At 44.1% G+C, this 27,149-nt stretch overlaps 1 protein-coding gene across 1 annotated transcript; it reads right to left on the reverse strand.

The window, feature by feature from the left end:
• Positions 1-19,715: 19,715 nt before the first annotated feature.
• Positions 19,716-26,839, reverse strand: VAX1 (ventral anterior homeobox 1). Its single transcript, XM_035138517.1, has 3 exons — positions 26,599-26,839; positions 24,456-24,643; positions 19,716-20,234 (listed from the first exon to the last, which is right to left on the reverse strand). Exons 1-3 carry the CDS (start codon positions 26,837-26,839, stop codon positions 19,716-19,718), a joined length of 948 nt encoding a protein of 315 aa, XP_034994408.1.
• Positions 26,840-27,149: the final 310 nt, after the last annotated feature.

Genomic DNA, 27,149 nt, shown 5'->3' on the forward strand with positions numbered 1-27,149 from the left:
AGACCCTACCTCACTGTACAAGGCTGGCCTAGCTGATCACTGGTCTTCCATTCAGTTCCATAATTCTGCGCTTTTTATATCTTTGACTTAAACAACCTACTCTGTAGAGTAAAAAAAGCAAAGACAGCAATGAGTGTTACGGCACTTTAAAGAATACTGTAACACAATATGAGATAAGTATTCATCCCACAATACCTCATTGTTTGACATTGTTATTTCAAGTTGTAAAAGGTGAGTTCCTGCAAGAGCAACAAAAAGTTGTGGTGCGTAGTGCTTGAAGTGTACAATACATTCAGCTCCACACTTCTTCATTTTGAGTCTTTGACTTAAATAACTACTCTACAGAACAAAAGCAAAGACGACAAAGAATCTTAGGACACAGAGTAACATTCTGTGATAAGCTTTCATTCCACAACATATCTTTGATATTTGAAATGTATATTACATCTCATATTGTAAGAAGTTGGGTCCTGCAACAAAAAGTTGCAGTATGTAGTTCAGGGTCCCGGATATTCCATTCCTTTCCTCTGTCCCCAGGCTTTTCTTTTCTCTTTCTTTTTCTCCTACAGCTAGTCAATACACTTCCCATGCCCAGTGAGCACACTCAGACTTTTTTTTTGGGGGGGGGCGAATTTCATTTGGGTTCTTTTTTTTGGGGGGGGGGTACGAATTTCATTTGGGTTCTTTTTTTGGGGGGGGTACTTGTGCCCAATCTAAATTACATTGAAATATTTGATTTCTCCATTTTTGTCTGTTGATAGCTTTCACTGGTAACATTTTAAAATAGATTTGCAGTGTAAATTGGGGAATCAATCACATGACATAATGCATGTGCACCATTTGAATGGCAAGTTCTATCAACTTTCTGGGGGCCCCACACCCTCAAATATTTTATTAGGGGGTTCAAAGGGACCTTGTTCCCTAGAAGTTGACCTCTATGAAACTCCAGCAGCTAAATATTTTCCCCTATGGATATTTTGAGCACTACAAACCTTGGGCTTACCCCAAGTCTGATTTTATCTCTCTCTTGTGTGCTGGTGCTGGTTTTGTTCCATATGCAAAAGTATGGGTATGAGAACCCATACTGTGGTCTCTTTACTTTGTCCTAGATATTTAATGAGAGAAATACAAAATAAGCTTGCATTTCACAACTGAGGAACATTTTCCTTTGGCCACCCACTATACCAGACCCTCCAAGTGTTCCTATTTTCCAGGGATGCCCCTGATTTATAGAAGCTGTCCTGGTTTCTGATTTGATCCCAGAATGTCCCACTTTTCCTTAGGACATCCCTATTTTCATTGGAGAAATGTCGGAGGGTATGGGGTTTTCTGACCCCCCCCCAATGCCATCTGTATAGGGATTTTGTTTTTTAAAAAACATTTAATTTTTTATTATGTTTTTATATATCTTAGAAGCTGCCCAGAGTGGCTGGGGCAACCCAGTAGGATGTGTGTAGTGTATAGATAGTAAAATTATCATTTTGGAATGGGACATCCCTGTTTTAACCAGAGAAATGTTGGAGGGTATGCTATACATCACTCGGCAGAGTCATTCAAAAAAGTCCTCCTCTAGTGATGATGATAATGATGATGAAATATGGAACTAAGCACCAAGACCAGACCACCATTATGTTCAGTGTGGCTTACTCCCAGGTAAGTGGGATTGTGCACTAAATGGGGACTCCATGTGGGTTGAATTGCATGTTGTGCGCATGGCAGAGCAACCACATGATTCCTTTGCCATAAGAAAGATGCACAGGTGCTTGTTCTCTACATGCCAATTTGATCCTGGGCATTGGGGGGGGGGTTATTATGGCAGTTCTGCCTTTTGAGGTCATTTCTTGTTTCTCTGTCCTTTCTTCTTTCTCCTAGAGTTAAGAGCTAAGATATGAAAAGACAATCTCCCTCTCCCTCAAAAAAGCCTTTAATATCAGGTCCATGTAATTTCTTTAGAAACATAAAGGTCTATTCTCTCATTGATGAAACAGGAGAATTACACACATAACTTCCATTAACATTAATGGGCCTCACCTAGGTAAAACCAAAGGCACATCAAAGGGAGAATGGACTTTGTGTAACTATTGGTATGGAACCATTCTTTGTTTATTTAAAGGCACTATATGTCTTGGTATAGACTCTAAATTAGGACTGAGTGAGTGAGGGGAAGCTCTTCCTCACTCACTTCATTGTCATTTGCCTCTTTAAGAGCAATTTTCAAGAAATTATCAGGTAGTGGCAGCTTAATATCATGCTCTCCTGCCGTCTACTTATTTTCTGACAAAGACAGAAGCTGATACGATGTGAAATATTTTCATGTTGGATTTTAAAAATATATATTATGGTGCTACTATTTCTTTGTAGCCAATAGCATCTCAGACACACAGAGAAAAATATACTTACAATGCTTGTAGTGCTAGCATCAATTACCTGCCAATAAGTCTGCAATTCTACACCTACTTTCCTGGGAGTAAGCCCCATTGAACTCAGTGGGGTTTTCCTGAATAGACATGCCTAGGATTGCCCTGTAAGACAGGTGCATAACTAAATCACAGTGCTGATACTATATTCTCTCAGACAATGCTGTCCTGTACATGTCTACTCAGAAGTAAGTGGCCTTGCAATTCCATGACACTAACTTACAAGGAAGTTGGCATAAAATTATAGGCACTTATTGTTATTTCTAATTTTTTCTTTGAAATAGAATTGTACGATAAAATGCAAAGAATAGTGATATCTCAGGGTGCTCTGTAGTTTTCGGGAGCTGGTTGCACTGAGCAAAACTGAGCTCTGACAAAGCCTCAGGCAGCAGCTTCTACCTAAAGTGTTTTGCTTCCTGAAGTAGGACAGCAAATGATCCCCATTTGTCCCAGTCACACACACCCAGTCAAAATGCATAATACCCAGAACTAGTTGTTTTGGCACCTGGGACAGAAACCTTACAAGCACCTATTCTTCCTCCCTGCAGCAACGATGCCAATAAATTAACTTACAATTTGTTGCCACCCAAAACCAGCTGCCTGAGGCACCCACCTCACTCTACCTAATGGTAGGGTCAGACCTGTAGGGCAACTTTGTTCCAGGTGTTGGAGTGTGGGAGTGATTCTGGATTGATGTCCGCAAGCCGCATCAAGCCGCGAACTAGCTGTCAAAAGCTTAGCCACGATCTAGCTGTCAAATCCTAGCTGCCAAAGGAGCTGTCAAAGTAGAGCTGTCAAACGCAAGAGGTTATTATTGCGTACAATGCTTGCAAGCCACATTGTACGTCGGTATAGGCATACACGTATCTGTAGGTTGGGTCATTGGGACAGAGCAGGGCAGAAGGTCACCACAGGACTGGACAGAGGTGGGAAAAACAGGATGGAACTGGTTTGGGCAAGTTACATCAGGAGGAGGAGGTCTAAGCTGGAGGGGTGAAACCCAAGTCAGAGGAAGAACAATGGGATTGGGAGAGGGTTCTGGAAAACTACCAGTGGTCACAAGACTGTGAGGAGGGGGATGTGTAATGAGTGAGCATGTGACAGGGAGGTGTCTGAGGGAAACCTGAGAACCAGGTACTTCCCTTACGGAGGAAATTTTGGGTGTTGGCAGGATGTGACATGTATGGAAGTACCACCTCTTCTGGGATATTCTGGCTGTCATTGGATGAAGGTTGCACTGTTGGTTAATCATTTACTTTGAAACGAAATCTCAATAAAACGGGGCTCCTGCTTCTGTTTTGGGCCGCCCCCAGAAATTACTGCCTTGTGTTGCGTCTCTCTGTCACCACAACATTTGGGGGTGAAATGAGCAGGTATCCAAACATGGGGGTGGGGAAATGCATTTTTTTACTTCCATTTGTAGCAACATTTGTTTCAATTTACAAGACAACAACAACTGACGGGAAATGAATTTATGAATTCATCTCCCTAGTGGATTTCTCTACAGATATTTTGGGGGGATAGCATAACTTTTTTCCTACCTTGTGCCCAACTCCACGTTCCACTACCGTATCAATATTTTTTGGAATGAAAAATCTGCCCAGATTTTTTATGCTTGAAACTCACAAAGACAAGGTAAAAACTGCCTTAACTAACACCTCTCAGTCAACTGAGTCTGTGCTGCCCGTTGCTAGTCTTAAATATAATTAGAGTACCATTTTCCCCCTTTTGAAGCACACAATTGCCTAATTCATTATAGACATGCTATATGTACTAACCTAATTTTAGCAGGATAATCTCATAATGGACATCAATGAATAGAGAATTAGTGGAAAAGCTATTAATAAAGCGATATAACAAAACCTCAGATCTTTTCATTTGCAGGGCACACAGTCAGCTTCATATTTTATTTCTGATGCCCAGCCTGAGCAGCTGGAGATGAGTCTTAGGCATCTCCACAGGAGACAGAAAGAATTAGCTACCATCAAACTTTTCATTAGAAGAAAATGCACTTTGCCATTACGACTCTCACTTTATGGCAGCATTAGCTTAACAGTGAAGAAAAGGACATTCCAAAACATGAAAAGCGGGCAAATTCTAGGCTGAGAAATTGAGTTTCATTCAGCGCTGGTTATCCTTATTGCTTGTATTTTGTCTAGCACTTACATTGTGCAACATGCTTTGAATTCTTATCCAATCCTTAGCAGTGTGGTGTAGTGGTTAAGAGTGGTAGACTTGTAATCTGGTGAACTGGGTTCGCGTCTCCACTCCTCCACATGCAGCTGCTGGGTGACCTTGGACTCGTCACACTTCTTTGAAGTCTCTCAGCCCCACTCACCTCACAGAGTGTTTGTTGTGGGGGAAGAAGGGAAAGGAGAACGTTAGCCGCTTTGAGACTCCTTCGGGAAGTGATAAAGCGGGATATCAAATCCAAACTTTTCTTCTTCAGTGGTAAATGGAAGGATTTGACCAAATGCTGCTGTTAAAGCTGCATCTAACCATTGGACCAGGTGCTGCTGCTCTGTTTGCCATTATAATCCTAGATCACCCCATCATACAGGAATGTGGGACCTGTGAGCATGCAGAAGTCATTGGACTATACCTCCCAATCATCCCAGACCATTGACCACTCTGGCTGATTCTGATGGCACTGGAGTCCAACAACATCTGGAAGGGGATGCACAGGTTCACAACCCCTTTCTCTCTCTTCTCCTCACTGCCCCTGTTCCTCCAGGATGATCTAGATAGTATGCTTGCACGTCTCACATATGCCACAAAGCAGGGCAAAATGGAAATTAAGTTTTGCACGTGTTTTAAATTAGACAAATATCCAGTGCTGAATTTTGAGCACTTTCAAACTTTGCTTCAAAATTAATTTTTGAAGAATTTTGTTCCCATTAAAATTTAAATCTTGCTGTCAAAATGGGTGGTATAAATGGATATGCAGCATAACAAAGACCAAGTAGATGGGTGGATGGGGAAGTCTGGAGAAATGAGACATATGAAGAGAATTTAAAGATGTAGGTATTAAATTTTGGAAAATAATTTTTTAAAAAATAAATCTTGCTGATGAATTTTATCAACAACACCAGCTTTCCAGATTTGATACTTTTGCATATCTGCTCAGCAGAACTGGTGCCAGAATGGGGGCACAGACACATGGCCGAGCAGCAAAGGTGGGGAGAAGGCACCTCCTCTTCCGTGCTGCTGGTCAGTTGAAGGCTGCCTTCCCTCATTCGCACAGGGAAGCTTCAAGCAACTTCTAGGCAGTAGCCCTGAGTGAGAGAAGGCCAATTTATTTCACAGTGACCCACATAAACGTGTTTGCATGCAAGTAGAATGGGTGAAAGGGTGTGTGTGCCCGTATATCTCAATGCCATTTTTTTAAAAAAAAGTTGAACTATCTGCTGCCCAGAAAAGATGGCAGAACAATGAACATATAGGAGGACAATTGCTGGATGAGAGTGTCATGTGGATGCATCATAAAAAGTGAGTGAATGAAGCATGACAATTCCACACTAAACACTAGTGACGAATCTCTCTTAGTCCATTGGGGGAACTGCTTCATGTACAAATGCCCAACAAGCAACAACTAACTTTTGACAGTGCCATCCTATACACGTCTACTCAGAGCTAAACTTCAGAGTAATCTTACCCTTTGAACAAATCAACAAAGGTCCCAATGCATCTGGAAGCCTTACTGGGAGATGGGCCAAGGCAGGATCTAGCCGCTATGCCCCTGGCCCTGAAACGCTTCATCTGAGGACGCCATGTTAGCTACCCCTGTCAGGAGGAGCACTTGTGGTAGCTTCCCACATGCTCAGGCAGAGGTCAGTCCTCTGCTGCGGTGGTGCCTGCCTCCTTTCAGCAGTGTTCTGTTCTGCCAGTGGAGAAAGGTCCACATTTCACCATAGCTTTCTCCAGGGTTGGACTGTGGCCATACTCCTAGCTAAGTAGATAGGACTGCAGGCTAAGATGGTGGTTGCATTGTACTTGCTGGGGAACAATTAGGCTGCCAAAGCTTGTTACCAAAGGTTGCACTGAGACAAGCAACTGATATGGTCAAGTTATTGTACTACCACTAGCCGTACAGCAAGCATAGGGAGATGGAAAATGAGGGATACTATAAACTTGGAAAGTCATTCTTGACATACCCTTTCCCCCCAAATAACCACTTTCTGGGAACAGCATAAGACTGTGTGTGTGTGTGTGTGTGTGTGTGTGTGTGTGTGTGTGTGTTATTTCTTTTCAGTTATGATTTGCTGCTTGGATGTGCACAGAACTTAGGGAAAGGATGTACAAACAAAATTAATGTACAAAGATTTCCTGCAATCACAGGCAAAACATCTGCAGAGAATAAAACTCTTTCGTTTTCCAATTGAAGATGCTTCATAACCACTATTATTGTCCAAACAATTTAATGTGCAATAGATAGAATAATTTACTGTTTGCACACCTCAAAATGAGCATTCACCTTTGAGCAAGACAGTTTTACCTTCAATATTAAAAGTAAAATTGGGATTGATTTATTTTTAATGTCCGAGTCTTCAAATGAATAGCTCCTCTTTTTTTATTATTTCTGGTGTGTAGAAAGTGGTGCAGTATCTGCTGCTCCAGGACAGATGTGCTCTGGATATTCCACAAAGTCAATTTCTATATGCTGGCTGCAGGGAATATGTCTGCAAGGAAAGGGTCTTTGCCACCACATTAAAGGTTCAATTCCTGTATTAGACTTACACCAGCTGCCCCTACGTACCAGGTACAGTTACTGTTTTCTGGTTCCTGTCCTTGGAAAAATCCACTGGGTGGTATTCAGCCCAGCCCTACTCAGAGTAGGCCCACTGCTGTTAATGGACATGGGTAACTTAGGTTCATTGATTTCAGTGGATCTCCTCTGCGTAGGATTTAGGTGAATACAGCCCGCTGTCTCTCATTTGGCCTGATTTTTGTGCTTTGGGGATACATTGTTAATTTTTTGCTATGGCGAGTTGCTAGTGTTTGCCTTCTTTGGGGCACAATGTCCAACCCCAGGTATTTTGAGTGGGGAAAGGATGAGTCTTGTCTCTAAGGCATATGTAGGTAAATATATATGCACTTGATCTAGATCTTGGTTTATGGTGCTGTGTGGTTTCAGGAGTGCTGGATTAGCTCCCCTGCTACTCACTGCCTATACCAGGCACCCCCAAACTGCGGCCCTCCAGATGTTTTGGCCTACAACTCCCATGATCCCTAGCTAACAGGACCAGTGGTCAGGGATGATGGGAATTGTAGTCCAAAACATCTGGAGGTCGAAAGTTTGGGGGTGCCTGGCCTATACTAAGCTCCACGCCTTGGGAAACTGGGAAAGCAATGAAGCCCCACCTGCCCCATCCCACCAACTGCTTCTGGGTTCACCTTGTAAAGCACACTGAGCTTTAACAAAACATCTTCAGGCAGCTGAGATTCAACCTTTAGTTTTAAATTAGAAATGCAAACCACCTTGCAAAGAAATCTTACCATTTAAACTGCTAGCCTGAGGTAGGGACTCCCAATGAAGGAAAGAAGTATTCAGATTCACCCCCCCCCACCTTATTTTATTCCTTCTCTGACTTACTCTGGGCCAATTGGCCGCCAACAAACTTGAAAGCCTCATTATCACCAGGAGAAAAGTTCCAGAAGATGACATCATCACCCTGCTCCAAAAAGAAAAAAAGAAAAGAAAAAAGAGCTGAAGTGCTGCACTTGCCCGTGTTCTACCTCCAGTATGTGGATGGAGGTGATAACAGGAAAGCAGTGTTTCAGCAGCTTCCATGACACTTCAGGCATCTCAGTTATATTGGAATTGGGTTAATGTACCCATGGTACCTAGTACAGAACACTCTTGGGTTTAGGGTTCAAGCACTAATTCCAAAACCAGTATTCAGGCTTCAGGGGGGGAAATCTGATCCCAATGTAGAAGTGAAATTACTTGACTTCCTAAACCTTCTTCATTCCTTTTTATGCCTAGGATGGGCACATGTCTGCTTCCCCGATCTTCTTTCCCTGGGAAATCTTCTGTTCCCTGTGTCATTGATCAGCCAATCAAATTTGGTGGAAGACGTAAACTACAGACTTACTGTATATTCCTGCATATAAGACTACTTTTTAATCTAGGAAAATCTTCTCAAAAGTTGGGGGTTGTCTTATATGCCCGGTCGTATTTCTTATACGGCGAGTATATCCCGAACTCTATATTTTAACTGGAAAAGTTGGGGGTCGTCTTATATGCCCAGTCGTCTCATACACCGGAATCTACGGTACTTGGTATGAGTTGCTCCCGGTGAGTCAGCTACTCCTCCTTGCCTTGACAGTGTCTGTGTTCTATGCTGTTGATTTGCACAGCTCTGCCAGATCCTGTACAATTGGATGAACTGACACAGGGGAGCTGGGTTTCCAAAGATGAAAATGGTACAAAGAAGCCTTAAGTCCTGTTGACATATTATCAAAAGCTAGATACTGCTTTTTTCTTCTCCTTTGAAATTACAATGTACCATCTGTAAATCTTTCCACTAACCTGCATATAAATGCCTGAAGAGTCCTCGGTTCAAGACACATCTGCCTGGACTTAACACTGTGCTAGCAAGTCACCAGATGGTGCTGTTTCTTGAAGACGTGCAGTTTTTCTTTCAGAAAATGCAGAGCAGGTGGTGCAAGCAACACCACATTTACTCGTGAGTAGATTTGTTAAAATAAATAACACTGCAGCAGAGAGAAAGCACTGTTGATCAGTGGCTGGTTTTTCCCCTCGTCTTCAAAGTTCTGCTGTGCTGAAAGAAGTTTAGTTGCACAAATTCTTTTGGGGCGGTGGTTGATGCAAACAACTGGGTTTGCTTTCCTTGCGTTGATTAAAACGTTTAAATCCAGTTTTCTAGTTCATAAGTTTATTGTTCTAGCCAAAGGCCATAACAAACTTGTAGCAATAGTAGTAGTTAAATATTACAGAATATGCATCTATAATATAAGCCAACATCCATAATATAAGAGGGAGGAGATACTTGAGACACCAACAGCTTAAATCTAGCTTGATTTCAGATTAAACCTCTGAAGAGAGATTAAAAATAAAGAAAAACATAAAAAATAAAACAATTGTTTGCCTGATGCCTAAAAACAGAAAAACTAGTGCCTTGACTGGTAATTCTGTAGCAGGGGTGCCACCCTCTCCCTTGCAGATATAATCCTCCTTCCTGCATGCCATTTAAACCAAGTCCTTGGCATAATATTGCTTTCTCACTTTGGCTGGGGCCAAGGGTTTCACACTGTTCATGACTGTGGCATTCAGTAAAAATAACATGCACCAAATAACATAGCGGCCACCACCTTTAACTCCTTCTAAGTAATTCCATTGCTGCTACTCCTTAGCAAAGTAGTGACCTTGATTAACAAAAACATTTTATAATAAATCTTACCACTACTATGCAGGTGGAAAAGGCTGAGAGTTTTATTACATGTATACAAGTACACATTAAGCATTCCATTGCTCTGCAAAATAAAGCCAGTATGGTTTTGTTTTTGTTTTTTTGTGTTGTTGTTTTTTACAAAAATGTACAATGTTGTCAAGGTTCAACAGAATAAAAGCACATGATTTAGGCCAGTTTCATGCTAAAAGGAGACTGTTTTTGAAATATTTCTGCACTGCTGGAGACCTAGTCACTCACTGAACCGGTCTCCATGCAATATTTCCAGTTCATTTGAAAACTGGCTTACTTCTGCATTGATTAAAAAAGAAAAGAAAAAAAGATTAGCCTACATCAGCAGGAATGTTACCTTACAAGTCAAGACAAAACACAAATATCTAATTGTTGTGGAGGTGAGGGGGTGGCGTATGACAGGTGTTGTGCCCAGAATAACACCACGGGTCCAGGCAAACATGGGACTTTTTCACACTTGCAACTTGCATCGCTTGATGGTTACTCACCTATTGATTACTCAGGCCCCAATGACTCACAGATGTGAACTGATTCTTTTGAAGAAAAATATGTTTTGTAGGTGATCGCAATAATTCTACATTTCTAATGGATTTGATTAATTTGTACTTTTAGGTCATCACTTGAAGGGATATCACATCCTGAAGTAAATGCATACATGGGTGAACTGTTTTGCCCTTACTTTTGTAAATTGGGAAGTGTTAAGTGATTCTGAAGCATGTTATGTTTCAACCCACACCTATTTGTGGAAGTGCCGTATGCTTATTCCATAAGGACTATGTGTTGTTGTTATTGTTGTTGTTGTTGTTGTTGTTGTTCCTCTTCTTCTAATTAGTATAGTTCCCTTCATCCATAGATCTTAAAGCAGTTCACAACATAAAAATGCAATATAAATAAAAACATAAAACACAGAATACAAGAACAGAAACCCCCCCCCCACAAACCAACAAGCCTCCCTTCCCCACACCCGCTCCCTCATTCACAAATTTATTAAATTATCAGCATGGTTTGGAAAGGTTGAAATGAGATAGTTCCAGCTCTGAAAATGCTTTGCTCATTATCATGCTCCTATCTGTTGGGGGGGGGATGAATGGTTCTCAAATATTTTATTTCTTATTTAAGGCTTTATATCTGCCTTTTAACAAATATTGTAATATACCTGTAGATCAGTTTATGCAACCCCCACTTCTTCTGAGTCAGTGGGAATTTCCTTCCCTTTCTCTTTGTTGCAGCCCAGTGGTCCCCAAAATGCCCCAATGAGTGTCATGGAACTGTCTGGGATATGGCTCAGGAAATGGAGGTTGGTCCCCTAGGGCAAACAGTGCACTGCCCCCACCAATGTCATTTTGCCCCCACCTGCCTGCCATCCTCCTTAAAGTCTAGGTTCCTTCTCCTGGGTATCAATGTTACCCTTGCAGACAAGGATTACGGAGAGAGGAGAATCTGGTGAAAAGAAGGTGGATCATGGAGAAAATAACTTTTCTGAAGGTCCTGCAACCCTCTGGAGAGGCTTCTTGGAGACACACTATTTGCTACCTTTCCCAAATAGTAGCAAAACATCCCAGATGTGTTTTGCCCAGCTAGAACAGGTCTGAACTTGTCCTGGCCTAACATTCTACATTTCTGGACACTGCTGTGTCCTTGGGGACAACCTGTCACAGCCCTTTATTCCTATAAACATGTATCCATGCCTTTTATTTTGGGTTTTTTTTCAACAACAACAACAAAAAACAATAACCTGGAGCTAGACAAAGCTATGCTCCTTGAATTCCATTCACTATATTTCTGTTGTGCAAAACACAGGTAGGGAATATTTGTCACTGTCATTGGTCACATTCAGAATCGGCCCATTGAAATCAATAGACTTAAGCAACTAAAGTCTACTGGTTTAAATGGATTTCCACTGAGTATGACTAATGTTGGTTATTGCCTTATGTATTTGGAAACCAAATGTTACCTTTTGCCCATCCTAAGTAGGAAACATTCTTATCCTGCCCTTTTTCACAAGGAAGAGAAGAAGAAGAGTTTGGATTTGATATCCCGCTTTATCACTACCCTAAGGAGTCTCAAAGCGGCTAACAATCTCATTTCCCTTCCTCCCCCACAACAGACACTCTGTGAGGTGGGTGGGGCTGAGAGACTTCAGAGAAGTGTGACTAGCCCAAGGTCACCCAGCAGCTGCATGTGGAGGAGTGGAGACGCGAACCCGGTTCACCAGATTACAAGTCTACCGCTGTTAACCACTACACTACACTGTAGCTTGTGGTTTAATGTGGACTTTTACAATTTGGTATTCTATTTCAACATAATGTGAAGTTAGCTTCAAGTGTGAACAGCTTGAATTGAGGTTATATGTGCTGCAGATCCCAGCCAAATGACTGAAGCCCTCAAAAAATGTGAAGTCCTTGGTTATCACTTTTGAAAACAAAAACAAGAATAAGACACTTCAAACAAGATAATTTGGGAGAGAAAGCATCACCCACCACCCCATGGGAAGACTAACAACATGCCATCAATAGTCAGGGGTGAAGGCGCTGTCCTAGGTACTGATCTCCATCCCCGAGGATGATTAAAACTATGAAAAAACATAGTAGCAATCTCTTGTATAAGCTCTTGTAATTATGAGACTCCTAAATCTGTAATATATCCTTGAAAGTACCAGCATAATATCAACATAGGCAAGAAACCTGGAATCACTGGAAAAGAATATGGCCAACTGTCATGGATGCTTTAGTTGAGATTCCTGCATTGCAGGGGGTTGGGCTAATGGCCTTTGATACCCTTCCAACTCTTCAATTCTATGATCCTATGAATAATACCACTTCACGTATTTGTGAACTCAGGTAGTGAGTGCCAACAAGTGACTGTAGTCATTTAAAAATGAGGCATGTATCAGCATGTTTGAGGAAACTCTACAATTTAAATATATATTTTAAAAACTAAAGGGGCAAAAAACAAAAACAGAACAGCTCTTTGAGACTGAGCATGCTTAGTAGTCATAGAGCATTGAGAACGTCTAAGGATCACCATTAAAGTTTGTTGAAACAAAAGCAAGCAGTCTTGTGGCACTCTGAAGACTAATGACAAGCTGGTGAAATGCCAGGAAGCTGGCAATATCACTGACAGTGCCTCATCACTTCTCATTGTGACTATGTTGCTTTTGCACATTTATCACTATTATTTTTGCATTTTGTTTCCTTCTGACTTGACTGCTCTCCATTACCCATGCCCCATGTCCCATTGTGCAGATATATGCCTGCCAATTTAGGATTAAACTTCATGCATCTGGTAAAGTGGGCTCTGGTCCAGGAAATATTATGCCTTAATAACTTTGTGACTTTAAGGTAGCAGCTGGAGAAGAAAGACAGAAAACTGGGAAGGGTGATGGAATGGTCTTCTGGAGGAGGCAATGCCTCAGCCTGGCTGGAATCCTGAAAAAGAGCACATCTAGCAGAGGGTGAGGAAACACAACACCATTTTGTTGCATGTCCCACCTGTGAATAAAGAAAGAGCAACTTGGGTAATAACTTGGAATGAACCAGGTATTGTTCAAATGTTGGATCAAATGCTTATTCATTCACAGCAATACCAGGAAAAACAGATGGTGTTACAGGTCTGGGCTACTGACTGTTGGCTGTTCTCCTTTACCTTTAAAGCAGGGGCAAGGAAACGCAGGCCTGGGAGCTGTATGTGGCCCTCTAGGCTTCTCTATCTGGCTCCTGGAACTCTTGCCAAGCCTCATACCTCACTGCCTCTGTTTCTGCTATCCTTCAGAGTTTTGCCTGACTGGAATGTGTTTTTGGACTCTGGTAATGCCCCATGCTATAGGACCCAGGTGGCACTGTGGGTTAAACCACTGAGACTAGGGCTTGCTGATCAGAAGGTCGGCGGTTCGAATCCCTGTAACGGGGTGAGCTCCCGTTGCTTGGTCCCAGCTCCTGCCAACCTAGCAGTTCGAAAGCACATCAAAATGCAAGTAGATAAATAGGAACCGCTACAGCGGGAAGGTAAACGGCATTTCCATGTGCTGCTCTGGTTTGCCAGAAGTGGCTTTGTCATGCTGGCCACATGACCTGGAAGCTATACGCTGGCTCCCTTGGCCAATAATGCGAGATGAGCGCGCAACCCCAGAGTTGGTCACGAGTGGACCTAATGGTCAGGGTCCCTTTACCTTTACCTTTAATGCCCCACGCAGGACAGAGAGGGGCACGTGAGAGAGTGTAGAAACTAGCCTATTGTACAGAGGTAAAATTTACCTTCATTGATCCACCACTTTTGCCTCTGGCCACACCCACCACTGGCATTGGAAGGTTGTCTGAAAGGAAATGTGGCCCTTGGGCTGTAAAGGTTTCCCCACTTGTGCTTTAAAGTTATACACATACTGTGACCTGGGGGAGAAGACTCCCATATCAGCCTGCCTGGGCAATAAGATCAATGTCAAGCTCACCTATGGACACCCACTGCAGGTGAAGGTAGATTGCGACTGGACAGAGGGCTTTTGCTGTATGTGAAATTCTATCCCCAGCGATGCTCACCTGGCACCTATGTTGCTACCTTTACAGTATCAAGAGGAGGACTTTTGTTTTGTTTCCTCGGTTTGTTATAGATCTCTGGAGTTGGCTTACAGTTTTAGGCTGCTTTCCATGTTTGATGCTGCCATTAATTATTGTTTTGTTGTATGTTGCCTTCTTTGGTATTGCATTTAATGGCATTGTTAACCACCCTGAACATTTCCCATTGAATGACAGTATATAAATATCATCAATCAATCAATCAATCAATCCTACTTCTCTCTAATCTTTATTTGAATGATGGGGTGATACTGTGATATGTGCTGTCTCCATATGTGCAGTTTGAGAGCGTTAGACACAATTGTTTCAGCATTTCTGACATTTAAACAACAGCAGCAACAAAGCTCCTAAGACTACTTGGAACTCAGGTAGTCCACTGATGCTCAGCTATCTATACCTGAATAGTTCCTGAATACACTGGAACTTTACCAAACTTCTGAAAACATGCTTTCCCCCTGACCTCTCAACTAGCTCTCTTTTTGCCTGCTCTCCCCCTCCAGCAATGATCAGAAGTACAGGTCCCCAATCAGATTTGGCATGACATCTTCTTGTTCCATGTATAAATGAGTTTTCTGCTTCTAATAAAACATTGCCCAGAAAAGGTCAGTTAAAAGAAAGGCCATATCAAAAATATACTGAGTCTGCAATCATTTTTGCGTGGGAAGAAGTAACTGCCACAGAACCCAGTATGACTTTCTTTTCAGCAGGCGTATATGGGGTTGTGCTGTCAGTTATTCAGCTAATACTACCTTGAGGGTGACCCAGTTCATTTTTTCTACATGGTGATTATGTTTATGTTGAAAGTATATGTTAATCAATGTAGCATAGCACAAGAGCTTTTCCTACTCCCCAATCCTTGTCTACATGATCTATTCTAGGGGAAATAGTTGCTCACCCATTATGGAAAATGTGAGTTTTCACATGTAGAGTTTATCTCCATGAGAAATGCAATATATAAAGTATTTGTGCATACCTCCCTTCAAACAGTCTGTTTCTGTATGGTTGCCATGTGATATTGCAGCCCAAGCACACACATTATTATAGCTGCAGCATGGCCTTTGTAGAACAAGGAAAAAGAAGAAACCTCCCCCAGTGGCTGAATCTCCAGATTGCATTGGTAATGTAAGGCGCCAATCCCATGGCTCAGCCAGATGATGTGGTTGCTTTCTGTGCCAGCATCATGCCAGGAGGGCCACCGACACTTAGATGGAAGCATGTCATCTAGGCAGTCAATGTGATTGGCACTTTTACACATTAGCAATGTTGCGATGTAGAAACCTGGTTACAGAAGAGTGAAGGGTTTGTTTGGTTTTTTGCACATGCAAATTTGTAATTTAGACCTGTGTTACTGTAGAAGTTGTGTGTATGCCTGCCTGTCTGTCTGTCTTAATTTTTCTAAACTAAGATGGCAAAAAACCGAGAACAATATGCTCCTTTAAACTACGGTACCAGTAATTCCATGCAATTTCATAATTTCAGAATAAGGAAGAGAGTGGTGTAAGCATTGGAAACTGTGAACTCTGGTGGCAGTAGGGTTTTCCTTAATTGTTAACATCCCCTTAAAGTATCTCAAGCCTCACCTCTCATCTCAAGAAGACTATGTGCTTGCAAACAGCCCATTTATTTTCAAGGAACTTGCTTCTTAACTAGAAGCAGTTTTAGTCTGATTCCTGCTGGCAAAAGTCTAACTTAAAGCACAATCTCATTGCTTTGACACACATACCTTTCCCTTAAGACAAATTTCCTTTTCTGATCTACAGCGGCACACGTGCTTACTGTAAATACTAATCTACAAATAACCATGCAGACTGAGCCATATGTTTTCTCAGAAGTCCCACTGAGTTCAATGGACTTCGTTCTGAAGCAAAGGCTGTGAACAGGATTGCAGCCTGAGGTTCTGATCCTTCCATGCTATGGTTCGGTAGTACTGACCCCTGTGTGTATATTGGGCTGGGTTTTTTTCTTTCTTTTTGGAAAAAACATGGGGCTAAAACAGGAGCGATTGACCTTTCCACAAGAAACTGGCCCTTATCTTACATATCCTTCGGATTCATTGATTACTCTTAAACGCTATCTTATCCAGAAACATATTCCTAAACTGCAGTCATACAAGTAGCTCAAGTCATGCACCCAGTTCCTACTGGGAAGAAAAGAATGTTTTTCTGTTGGCCAGAAAGAAAAGAAATAAACGATTTATTAAATATACTTTTTTTAAAGGCCCCACCCTGTTTTGTGGTTCAGCTGGGAAGTTACTCCTCTTTAAGAACTGAAAATCGAACCGATCCTCTTTTCACTGATCAGGTGCGGATTGCGCAGTTTGGTCTAATGGAGTTTCTAAGGACTGTGGAGAGCCGCGACATAAAGACCAGTCAATTTCCTCTGAGTCCTTAAGGAAAGCCAAACCGAAATTGTTCCCTGTTTATACTGTATCTCTCTACGCACACCTTATCATTATGGCACCAGCCATGGGCGTAACCAGGATTTTTGTTATGGGAGGCGAGGCAGGCCTTTTGTTAGGGGGGGGGGGGAAACCTCAGTTAACTATGTATTTTTATTGATTGGGGGGCAGCTGCCCCTCCCTCCCCTTCCCCACTTGGCTACGCACATAGCCACCAGCGATCTCAGAAGGAACCCAGTCGACACGATTTCCTCGGAGAAAATGAGGTTAGGATCATACCCTTATTGGCGATTTCCATGTAAATAATCTCCTTATCCCGTCCCCACGGTTCCCGCAGCCCCCAATCCACTAGATGCCTTTCTTTGTTATTTATGGTAAATAACAGACGCTGGAATCGTTCCATGGTGGAATCCCTCCCGCCAGCAAACATGGGGGAATTGATCACAAGACAACTTGCATATTGGCCAGTAAATACAACGTATTGGGTGATGAGCCATTCCTGTGGTTATTACGGAGTCGAAATATTTTTTTTAGCATGCGAGTCAGAAAGAAAAGAAAACAGGAAGAGAAAAAAGCAAAACAGAACCCCTCCCTTCACATCTCCACTATATATTTCGATGTACACACTGGGCAGAAATAGTTTCAAAATGAGAGTTGAGTGCAGGACACCCTCTAGGGAAGGCTATATCTCTTTTGCCTTTTGCGCAGGAGTTGATACTGGGTGGAGGGGCTTTTTAAACAGAAGACGAAAATAACAGCTAACTCTGTCATAGCATAGATATAATATATTTCACTCTCACCACATAAATACAAAACAGCCAAATACCCAAAACATTCAGAACAAGGGCTATTAGTAGCAGGGGGAGCTCATATTCACCCGCGGATTCATTCATTATTTTCATCACTAGTTGCCTAGAAACTTCAGACGTAAATAATTTACAATAATATTAATAGGAGGGTTTTCCGTTTTGCCCCCCGCGCGCGTTCTCTCCCGCTCTCTCCTTACTCTTTCTGTCCTAGAATTAATTCTATGCACTACATCAACCATTCCACTTTTTTTGCCCCCGCTTTCTTTTTTTAATTTTTTTTGGTTAAAAAGTTTGGTGGCACATATTTAAACAGTCTGTAAACGCATCGTATCAAATGATAGTTTAAAAATTAAAAACAACAACTAGCTATGTAGTTTTGTTTTGTTTTTCCTGACAAATTTCAAGTCCTGGGATTTAATGTAAAATAATAATAATAATATTAATAATAATAATAATAATCCAGGAATACATACATTGTGCGAAGGATGAGGGGGAGCAAATAACAGTAAAATAACGATTGTTACAGAATAGTTTTGGTTTCTTTCCAGTACAAAACCAAACCGGAGAAGACGCGTTGATTCGAATTTAAAGGTAAGCATTTTGTAAGAAAATAAATTGGAAGGTGGTGAAAACTCGAGACTACCAGTTTAGTTCCAGTTTATATGGGGAAAAGGCAAATAATAACGTTGGTCTTAGACGCCATCGCATCTAAGGCACACTCTCTCTTTTACCTGCACTTCATAATCTTCTTTATTTTATTTTAGAGATTGGAGTTAGATTCTGGAGGAAAGGGTATTGTGAGGATTTTCACACAAGATCGGTTCCCCCCCCTTTAAGAACACCCCCTCAGTTTTCTGTAGCCAATCATAGTTAATGCGTTTATATTATAGTACAAACATTCAGGATTTAACCAAATCAAAGTGTTTTATATTATCCTACTTCTGGGCTTCATGACGAAATAAAGGCTAGGAGCCAGACACAATTGTTTGGAAGACCACAAGCATTGGCAACGTATCCGCTTTGAAATCCACCAGATTGCACAGTTTTTGTGCTCTCTTAAATTCATCTGTCATAATAAACATCGCTGGGGTAATATTCCAAGAGTATGTCACTTCATCGCTGTGGTACCTGAAATAAGGGTAATTCCCCAACACAGAGATGTACAATTTAAAATTAAAGTGCAATTCTTTACGCACTTACCGGGAGTCCCAGTGAAGAGGGACTTCTTAAGTAAGCATGCTTAGGATCGCACTGCGCACCTCAACCCCCTTGTTCCGGTGAGCTTAAATTTTCAATTTTTGTGTGTGTGTGTTTAGAATAGGGGACTGGAAGAGGAGGCGGAGGAGGAGGCATGCACCTTCAGGACGATGCATGTGAGCAACCCCTGGATTTGTTTTCGTCTCGGACTTGCAAAAGGGAGACTCCTTTGAAATAAGAGGTGTGTTTGAAGAACCAACACAATGTGGAGCAGCCAAAAACATGGCCTCCCAGTTGGATTTATGAGCTTCTCTGCATGTGTAGGACACACGCACTTTTAAGCTCCTATCAAGCCTTTTTATATATATAAAAATCGCCTCTTTTTCCTATACACTCCCTTTAAAATGTAAAAAGTTGGTCCTTATCATAGGGGCAGCCAGACTGAAGTCAACAGTGTCTCCTTCCACTATTCGCCCCTCTCTGCCATAGCCCCCCTAGCCCCCCCCAACCCCATTTCTAACATTAACGTGGGCCATCAATGCGACAAATGTCTGGCTCGGGGAGGGTTCCACCCTCGTTGCCGCCGATCGATTTGCTCCACCGATTGGAGGCCTCCAGTTAAATCTGTGAGGCCCTCCGGTTAGGAACTGATGGGCTGGCAAAGTAAAAGTCGGGGATCCCCCAGGAGGCAAAGTTGTGCCTGGAATTGGTGGCTGGAGAAGACGGCAGAGAGAGGAAGAAGAGGAGGACGGTATAAGAGTCTGTGGGGTGCAATGGGAAGAGAAAGGTGGGGAAGGGGCCCCTATGGTGTGGAGGGTCTTCCATAAATAACCGTCACAAATAGATACTATAAATATAAATACAGCGCGCGTTCCCGTGCGTCAGTCCAGGGCCTTTTTCTCGACGCCTTCTTTATTGGCCGTCCTGGAGTAGGGCTCGAAGGCCGAAGAGCTCAGGTATCTAGCGGACAGTTCTTGCAAGTTACCGGCCAGAGAACCGGCCATCGCTAAAGGGTTGGAAAGCCGGCTGGCCACCGAGCCCAGCAGGGTGGGCACGGGCAGGCTAAAGAGATTGTGGCCCCCGGGAGGGGACGGGTGCGCCGGGCCGGCGGCGGCGCTGCTGCTGACGGCCGGCTGGTGCGGGGAGCCGCCCGCCGTCGCGGATCCCGAGCCGCCGGTGCCGCTGGCGAGACTGGGCGCGCGCAAGGCTGAACCCAAGGCGCTGGTGGCGCACGGCGGCAAGAGGCCCGGCAGGCCCGGAGGCGAGAGGAGCCGCCCTTGCTCCAGCAGCCTCAGGACGCTGCACGTCGCCGCCGTCTCCGACACCACGGATTTCAGCTCCGAGTCTTTGCCTTGGTCCTTCTTTTGCTTGGTGCGTCGGTTCTGGAACCAGACTTTGACCTGCAAAGAGAAGCAATTGGGGGTGGGGGCGAGGGAGAGGGAGAGAGAGAGACAAGGTCAGCGAGGGAGAACGGAGAAAAAAACCATGGGCAACTTTAGGATCGGGGTTCGGAAAGCTCCCCCCCCCGTCCACCATGGAAAAGCTCTCCAAGCTCCCTCCACCCCTTTCCCCATGTGACTGGGCCCTGAGCTCATCTTGCTTGCTTAGCACTAGGGCAAAAATTGGGGGGGGGGGATTTCCAGGGGGGGCTTGGGCGCGCGTGTACGTGGGAGAAGAGCGCGCGTCTGTGTGTGAGAGAGAGAGCGAGAGAGAGCGAGAGAGCGCAAGATAGCGACCGTGTGTGGCCATTTGAAACGAGATAAGAATCGCCAAGCAATCTTGGGCACTTAAAAGTGTTGAAGTGGCGGAGAATTGCTGAAATAACAAAGAACTCTCGAGCGCCTTAAAAGACTAACACATTTATTATTGTGGCGTCGCCTTTCCATAAGGCGAGAGCGCCTACTATTTCTTGAGGTGCGTGAAGTGGACAGGAAAGGCCTTGGAAACTTATACACAGAAGGATGCGGTGTGGGCGTGGGGCGGAATGGGAAGGAATCGCTTTGACAACGTGAGGTAGTTGTGTGTGTGTGTGTGTGTGTGTTTTAAAAAAGAATTAAGTAGAAACAGGCCCCGGTAGCGAAACTTCCATGGAGAAGAAAGAGCACCTGGTTATCAATAATAAACTTTCCAGTCCAGAGCCGGGAATCCACCAGGATCTTTTCCAGGAAGGAAGCTTTGCTTAGAGAAGAAGAAAATCCTCAATGAGTGATACTTCAGTAATGCCTCAGATCCTACACTCTTGAAACTCTGTAGTACAGATTCAAGGTTTTATCCTTTTTAAGCCTCCCTCTTAGGCCTTGAACACAAGATTTGTGTGGGACGTCATCTGAATTTCCAACTTCCCTTCCACTTTCTTTATCTCTGGGAGCACGAGGTTTTCCTAGCGTCTGTGGAAGCGAATGCAGGCTGTATGTATGGGTAGAAAGACGTAGTGTACATAGTTTGCGTTGGATTTTTCCATCAACATCTTTTGCGTGCCGAAGGGAGCTGGGAGAGTGTTCTGGGCGAGCGACCGCCAGCTCTACTCCCGATTTTTCGCCCCCAGTCTTATAAAGAGACACCTGCAATCTCTTCCCCACCCCCTCTCGACCCCCAAAGACTTTAGGTCTGCTTTCCACTATTTCAAATATTATTTCACTCAAATTAATATCACATGCCACGCTCTAGCCTCCGAGGTTGTTTCGTTTGTCATACCAACATGGCCAAATCTGACAGCCAAAGAAATGCTAATTAGCTTGTCAGAAGGATTCATTACAGTTGTAGGATCTTTTCACGAATTAAGAAACCACTCCCTACGACACTTGGGGGTTTTTTGTGTGTGGCACAGGTTCTTTCTTTCTTTCTTTCTTTCTTTCTTTCTTTCTCCCTCTCCTCTTCCTTTCTTCCCTCCCTCCAGAATACTTGTATCAGACGCTTCAGTTAGGAAAAATAAAATCACACCTCCCTTTCTCCACATTTTCGCACTTTCTCCTCTTTCTTCCTGCCCCGGGGCCCATAAATGGATCTGCACATCTTCCATCACATCTTTTTCACTAGCTAATCAAGTAGCAACAAGACTTAAGCACATTTTCAAGGTGGACGCAGAAATAAGCATGGCCTGGACAACACTTTTTCTGGCTTGGAATCGTTTTTGAGGCGTTGGGAAATCTGAAGGTTCCCCCGCAAGCATTTCACTATAAGCATATAATTATTCCCTCCCCCCACCCCACCCCCGGCCTCATCCTATTCTCTTTTCCTCGGGCTCTTCTTTTATTCAGTAAGTCTTCCATACAGTATTTCCTTCCTGTGCAGAAACGCCTTCTCGCCTCCTGCGCTATACACAGGGACTCTCTATAGAACCACAAGGCGAATGGGACCCGCCCTTAAAACTCCCCCACTTATACCCATTTTGTAGCAAGTGGTTCTAAGGCTGAAGGAAAGGGAGGGGGGGGACTTGGTTTTAAAAGTTGTAACAGGCCCGTTGAAGCGGGCCTCATGCTTGTCAGATTCATAGTGTACGTTAATTAATTAATTTGAAAAAAGCAATGTTTGACGTGGAAAAAAATTCGTTGCAAATCTCCAGCTCTGCCCCTCACCATTTTGTTTGTTTTTTGTTTTGTTTTATAAATTACAACAAATGCTTCTGATAGTCAGTTTCCTTCACTGCCGGATTGCAGGAGTCTGGTTAAAGCTCATTTCAAGCTAAACAGACCCACAACAACCAGATCTTTGTGCACACATGCCGTTGAACTTCTTTTGGGTAGGCATGGGATGGATCGCGCTCTGCAACCTTCCCAGTGCTTCCCTGAGAACAAGCCCCGTGGAGACCGAATGGAACTTTACTTCCAAGTAAACATGCGCGAGAGGATGGCGCCGCAAAAGCCCCCGTGTAAGCTACTTGCGACCAAATGCAGCCTGCCCAAATAAATAAATGAATAAACCCCGCCAAAATAGAAGAACATGGAGGAAAGGGGAGGGGAATAAGTGCAGCGAAGAAGCATTGCAGTGGTGTCTCCTACAAAGGGGCCTGCGTGGCCTGCGCACTTTTTGCAAGAGAATCGTCCTGTGGAGCCTCCGGTCTGAATCTACTGGGAAGTAAATGGTCACCGAGAGGCTTAACTCCGCATAAAGGTGCCTTCAGGCAGATTTTTGTTTAGCAACGCACACACTCAAATCCAGGGACGATCGGTGGCACACTTGGGTTGCAACCCTGCGCCCTCCTTCAGCGTTAACGCATTTCCTTGGGAGCAATTCTCATCGAAGTCAGCGTGGGACTTACTTCCAAGTAAACCGGCGCAGGTTCAGGCACCGCGACCTCTCCCGAGAGAAAGCTCTTTGGAACAACAAAGGCGGTGGCTTGCTGAAAACTCCGCTTGTATCTTGTTTTCCCGCAATTCTCGTAAAAGAAACAAGATTGGATCTGGATGAATCAATGGAGCTCTATTGCTCATATCACTGCTGACCACTGACATTAAATGTGGTCAGATTAAAACAACCCCTTCCCTCTCCCTTCTCTGGTTGGAAAGATTTGGCCTTCCAATTCTAAGGCATCCAAAAGGATAAGTCCCAATGAACACAGCAGGACTTACTCCAGAGTAAACATGCACAATTGCTGTGCTGTCAAAGCAGCCCTGAAGGATAAAGGTATCTCCTTAAGCGCTGCGCCTTCTCCTATCTATTTTGCATCCCTTTTCTGTTTTGGAAAAGTTACTTTTGTGACTTATTCCGATCCTATTCCCGCTTTTTTTTGTACTTTTGCCACTCCACACACTTTTCGCCTGTTCTTCAAAGCCCGAACTTTACACCCCGGGAGGCTGAAATCAATTCCCATTTTCCTACCCACTGCAAATGAATTCAGGGCAACCGGTGTGCAGGTTACTGGACGTCACCACCTAGGAGTGCAGCTACGTCTAGAATTTTTTTAAAAAGTATTTCTTTAAAAACACGCGCACAATAAACTTTAACTCACTTGCAGGGCCCTGCCAACGGTTTACAGCACACCCCTCTCGCCTTCAATCCACGCAACTCTCTTATTTTTGCGTATCTGTCTTTCCATCTAAGCATTTAGGCTTGCTTAGAATTGCAGCATCCACATCCGACAGGCAGCTCAGGCCTCGACCAAACTGAAATGCCTCCGACCTTGAATCAACCCCCTTTTTTAACGTGATGACAGACGTATGTTTGTGGGTGCGAGAGCGGAAAGCGAGGGGTCTAGACTGTGCTGGTCCCGCATGGTACCAAATTATGATTCAGGAGCCTAGCAGGGAAGTGAAAGTGCCTTTCGGGGGACAAGGGCGAATGTGCATGTGTCCGGAAAAGTCATTTGGAGTCCGGATCTGGGAAGCTCTGGGAAAGACGTCTACCTGCCTGAACTCGGGCTGGTTCTATTGATTGGTCACAGCCGTGCAGGGAGCCACTCCAGCGTTAGGCTTTATGTTGTAGCAAGTCAGTAGATTCCCCCCTGTAGCTTCATAACCTGGGGTGGGGGTGGGGTCGATCCTGGCTCCCTCCCGTTCCAGCGCAACGGCGTTGGAGTCACTGCGTCACCTACCTCTGAGCACAACACACCCGGGATGTTTGGGACGCGGCGGGGGGAAGGGAGGTGCCGCTCTCTCCATTGGTTTCTCTGGCCCATTTTGTACCTGAGTTTCTGAGAGATTGAGCTGCCTGGCCAGCTCGGTCCTTTCCCGTCCAACCACGTATTGGCACCTCTGGAACTCCATCTCCAGCCGGTAAAGTTGCTCCGCCGTGAAAGACGTGCGGGTCCTTTTGGGTCGGTCCAGATCAAGCCCCTTCGGGAGGATAATCTCTCTTATTGAACCTTTGGCATCTGGCAAATAGAGACGGAGGCACTTTTAGAGCCAGGAGGAGGAAGAGGAGGAGGAGGAGGACAAGAACCCATTTTCAGGACCTCACCGAGAGGCAAATGCCTATTGACAGAGCGAAGCCTCATCTCCTGGTTTAGCTGAAGGGACTCTCCTTTCAAACCAGACATGGGGGAACCTGTGGCCCGCCAGATATTGCACGACTACAATCCCCATCGTCCCTGACCATTGGCCTGGACTGGCGGGGGGCCGATGGGAGGTGAAAATCCAATCACACCTGGGAGGCCACAGGTTCCACAACCCGGAGGCCCTTAAAATAGCAAAGCGTCGCCTATAAATAAATACCAACTTTCATCACAAGACAGGGAACTGGGATGGAAAGCTACAACGACAACAACATGAGCTGTTTTAGTGTAAGAATCAGCTTCATCCAATCAGCAGAGGCCTAACAGCAACTCCTTCTTAGCGTTTTTTGTCTTTGCAATGATATGATCATATTTGCTTGGCCTGGCTTTTTAACCACAATGCGAGGACACATGTTTACCATATAAGGCCGCTTTGAAGGCTGGCTTCCGGCTTCCCCTTCCTGTTTGGAAACTGGCAGGCTCCCCCCACCCCCGGACCCAAGAACTCTTTTTCCATGTAAAAAACCTGGTCGTTTTCCCTGCCCGCAAAAGCTCTCCACATCTTATGAGCACCTCCCTCGATTGCAATTGCCTTCCCTCTCATCCAGCCTTGCTTTCCCACAATTTTACCTTCCCATCTTTAGTCTCGAAGCCTACGGAACTTCAGTTTTGTTTTGTTTTAAACTGATCGCTTTTCAGAGGGTCCACCGATCGCTCCAGGATTAATTATTGTTTACCGGGCCCTTTATTCTAGGAGAAGTTTCTCTTTAAGTTTATCACACGCAAACAAACTTTTGGAATTTAAATCAGACACTTAAAGGAATGTTGTGAAATTATTGCATTGGTGGACTTGGAGGGAGGGGAGGATAATATTCCACAAAGGAATAAAATAACAATGCAAAACAAACAACAAACGACCCCCAAACAGTAGAGTTAAGGGGAAGGTTTACATTGAATCAAAGGAAGGAGTTTATATGGGTTTTTTTTTTAAGTTAACGTAAACGCTGTGAAAATGATCACAGTTGGAAAGGAAACTTTACACCGTTGTTGTTGTTGTTTTTTAAAAAAGACCCTCCAAAATACTCAACCCAGCCTTCGGAACGGATCCAACCTAAATAAACACCGCTTCTCTGCGTGGCTACGTATAGCGGGCCGCAAAGCAAAATCTCCCAAGTGCCTCGCCGAAATTTAACAAGAGTGGGGAGAGCATAAGGCTTGCAAAAACAGAAGCACCCTCGCTTGATACGATACTTTACCACCCGTCTACCTTTTAGCCCCTTTCGGAACAAGGGTGCTTCCCTCGCCCCGCTTTTTTCTTTTTTGACACATCAAACTAGCAGCCTTCCCCAAAGGCACCGGGCACCGCAATCCTATTCTTCTGAGTATAGATGCGAGTCCCATTAGGTCGGGTAGAGCTTACTCCCAGGTGTCTGTCTGTCTGTCTGTTCAGCATTGCAACGCAAAAATAAACTAAGAAAGAAATGCCTGCAGGGTAGAAGCCAGGGCGGAGAAGCAGCAGCCAAACAATTAAGCAAAGCGACCGCGAGAAGTACGTGGGGAAAGCAAAGCCACGAACCCCCCACAGCTGAGCTGCAAGGCTTGGGATGCTGAGCTATGGGAAAATAGGAAGTCTCCCAGCAAAACTAGATGCCCCCAAATGCCCCTGGAATTGTGGAGAAAGAAATAGCTCTACAGAATAAATAGATAAAAAGGAAACATTGCAAAATCTTGGCTTGAAACAAAAACAAATCAAAAGCAAGAATCCGCTAGCAGGGATTTGCCAGACGCAGACACAACATAAAAAGGAAAAAAAAAGCAAGCAAACTCCCCCCTACCTCGGACTAGTATTCTTCTGCAATAATCCGGGTCAGCGGAACTCGATTTGTTTTTGCTGCAGTCTTCCGAGCCGCCAGAAGACGAGAAAGTCCCTTGTGGATCCTTCAAAAAAGAAGTCGAAATATTTCCTTCGCATCCTTTGCTTTCCTTGCCCTCTTTATTGTGCCCGTTCTTGGAGACCCGGTTGGCTTCGATCTCAGAATTGCATCTAACGTCCATTTTGTCTTGTTTCCCAAACATGTAGTGCAATACGGTTTTTTAAAAAGTTTAAAAAAAGGAGGGAGGGAGGGTAGGTTGGAAAGGGGGGGGGGTCGGAAGCACGGGAAGAAAAGTCTGCGTTGGGTATTGCACGGTTCGTGGTCAGACCGGCGAGTAAACAGCCAAGTCCCTCGAAGGCGAGAGGTCGGTTCTTCTGATCGAGAGGCTGGCAATCAGCAGCTTCCTCCGTCCCAGCGTCCTAGTGCGAGTGTCCAGCTTCCCTGCGCCCCAATGATCAGGTACTCAACAGTGCAACTCTAAAATGATTTAATGCCTCCCTTATTACAGAGAA

This window comes from Zootoca vivipara, chromosome 5, assembly GCF_963506605.1.
Source record: "Zootoca vivipara chromosome 5, rZooViv1.1, whole genome shotgun sequence".
NCBI classification, from domain to species: Eukaryota; Metazoa; Chordata; class Lepidosauria; order Squamata; family Lacertidae; genus Zootoca; species Zootoca vivipara.